Source organism: Octopus bimaculoides, chromosome 9 (genome assembly GCF_001194135.2).
Source record: "Octopus bimaculoides isolate UCB-OBI-ISO-001 chromosome 9, ASM119413v2, whole genome shotgun sequence".
NCBI classification, from domain to species: domain Eukaryota; kingdom Metazoa; phylum Mollusca; class Cephalopoda; order Octopoda; family Octopodidae; genus Octopus; species Octopus bimaculoides.
Genome location: NC_068989.1, coordinates 76,499,421 through 76,501,920, shown reverse-complemented (window position 1 = coordinate 76,501,920; position 2,500 = coordinate 76,499,421). Strand labels below are relative to the sequence as shown.

General features: G+C 34.7%; 1 protein-coding gene across 1 annotated transcript in view; it reads right to left on the bottom strand.

Annotated features, from left to right (window-relative positions):
* The window catches only part of LOC106868261 (uncharacterized), a 7,953-nt gene that overhangs the window by 1,178 nt on the left and 4,275 nt on the right, over positions 1 to 2,500 (bottom strand). The window contains exons 3-4 of the mRNA XM_014913436.2: positions 1,987 to 2,017; positions 1 to 353 (exon numbers count right to left, since the gene is read on the bottom strand). The exon at positions 1 to 353 is cut by the window's left edge and continues 1,178 nt beyond it. Of these exons, the coding sequence (XP_014768922.1) occupies positions 1 to 353; positions 1,987 to 2,017 (384 nt within the window). The remainder of the gene's footprint in view (positions 354 to 1,986; positions 2,018 to 2,500) is intronic.

Below are 2,500 nucleotides of genomic sequence, written 5' to 3'. Positions count from 1 at the left end.
TTATATTCGGTTTTTTTAGGCATATCTCGTTGTTCATTTTTGTCGTAATCAGGGACTGGGTATTCATCTTCCGGACGTTCTCCGACTGTCAGGAACCTTCCACCATTCTGCAGTGAATGGGTGTTATTGTTGTTATTGGTGATGTATCTTAGATCAGAACGCTGGGAAGATCGTTCTCTTTGCCTATCTAGCATAAATTCCGTAGCTGAAAACTCTCTTAATTCATTTACGTTACTTCTTCCTACATCTGAATTGATATCTTCACGTTTCCTCAAAATAAACTCTGAATCAGCTCTACTAGCAGCTAGCACTGTGTCAGGCTCTCTCATACTATAATCATACTTTTCATGGACCTGTTGAAAGGAGAAAAATAATGATAGAACATTAAACTATATAAATTTAATTGAATGTTACTGGTGAGAGAGAGATGATAGAGAGAGAAAGGGAGAGAGAGATATATAGAGAGAGAAGGAGAGAGAGATAGAGAGAGGAAAGAAAATCTACCTGTCGCATCATCGAAAAGAAATGAAATACACAATAACACAATGTAGTGATTGCTACAACAAACAATAATCAACGTCAGTCTTCGCCGTCACAACGGTCAAATAATTGATGATTGCATTTATGCAATTACACAATTCCGAAGCAATTTCAACTCGATTGAAAGACCTAACATTCGGAAGTACAACCAATTCTAACATGTACTCCTATGTTACTGAACAGAGTAATCGACCTACAATATAAATACCTCTAGGTGACTGTTTTATACGAGGGAAAGTGTTAAGTTTCACCTGCTCGGCAAAAATTATAATGTACTTTGTATTATGTCTGTCATTAAAAAGTTCACTTCCAAACCTCAAGGTTTTGGTTTCAGTCCCACTGTGTTGCAACTTGGGCTGCTTAGTAAGTGTTTTCTACAGCGGCCGATCAAATCCTTGTTGATGATGGAAAACGGAAATTAGTTCGTCGTACGTGTGTGTATATATAAAATAACACGATATATATATGTGTGTGTGTGTGTGTGTGTGTTTGTGTGTGTCTGTATATATATATATATATATATATATATATATATATATATATATATATATATCAATGAAAAATATTTCAATACAAATGTATTAATACAAATGTATCAATTTCCAGCAAAAAATAGCCCTATAAGGGTATATATATAAATTCATAAGAGTAGTACAACAAGGTACCGATATTTACTGGACAATAGCAATCGATATAAATACGATATAAAATGAATTTGTCTATCATACAAGCAATGTCATTAGTTCCCAATCTTTCGTAGAAACATGAGGAAATATGAACTTATTAGAGAACATGTGAGGGTTTACAATTGAAAGGATATTTAGACGTAGGAAATCAGCCTGAATGAACTCCGTCCGACCCATACAATCATGAAAAAGATTATGCTAAAACAACGACAACGACGGCAATGATGATGATGATGATGATGATGATGATGATTCTACACAGCAGTGTTATCGAAATATTGATATAGTTGTTTGGGGATACTACTATGCATTGCATATTTTATGAATGTGAAACAGATTGAGACATCTCACCCAACATGAATTGGCTTCAGCAGAAAACTATGCCCAGATCTCCAAAGCTTTAGCTTATTCTAAACGATGCTCACCAGCAACTATGGCAATATTGGCATAAACCCACGAATTCAGAGAAGGAAAATGAGACAGAGGTTAGTGTTTTATTTATGGTTTTCTGTCAAACATTAAAATAATAAACTCCGCGTCCGTTTTAACTCCGCTACCCAGCTCTGTATTGTCTTTAATGGCCCTCGCTGTGTTGCGAACATTTGGGTCGTATTTCTTTTCGTCTCTTTTCCCCGCCAAACACGGTGTCCCCGAAAAACGAGTTTTGGTGATGCTTCTCTACATTCGGTAAACAACTGGATGTATACATTTAGTCTTCACAACTAAATTAAATATATTTAGACTTCAAATATATACTTACCATTGCTCTAGTCTGTAACATTGATGGGCTCCTGAAAGAAGTAATTGAATACATAACTAATTAAAAAAAACATAGATAAATAGACATTGTGTAAGTGGAATTCAATGCAATCAAGTACAATAAAATAAGCGAAATCCTATGTTTGCTATTTAATCTATTTCGCAGTCAGTTTAAGCGCTTGCTTAGGGAAGTTGTTGCAAGAAAAATTACTTGAGACTTATTTCTGGAATGTCAGCAACAAACGTTACTTGAAAGCGAGCATATAAATCAGAGAACATGCTGTTATGGATGCTGTAAAACCTCAGTAAGAAAATCAAGATATTACAGAATGATGAAATGGTTAAACTTTCACACATATGAAGCAAACAAAATTGCTGAAGGGTACGAGAAAATGTAAAAGGGTAGACAACGAGATATAGAGGAGAAACAGTCAGCATAGGCAATAAATAAAATAACACGATAGTACGCAACATAGCTACACACATACATATATACATTCATATATATATATATA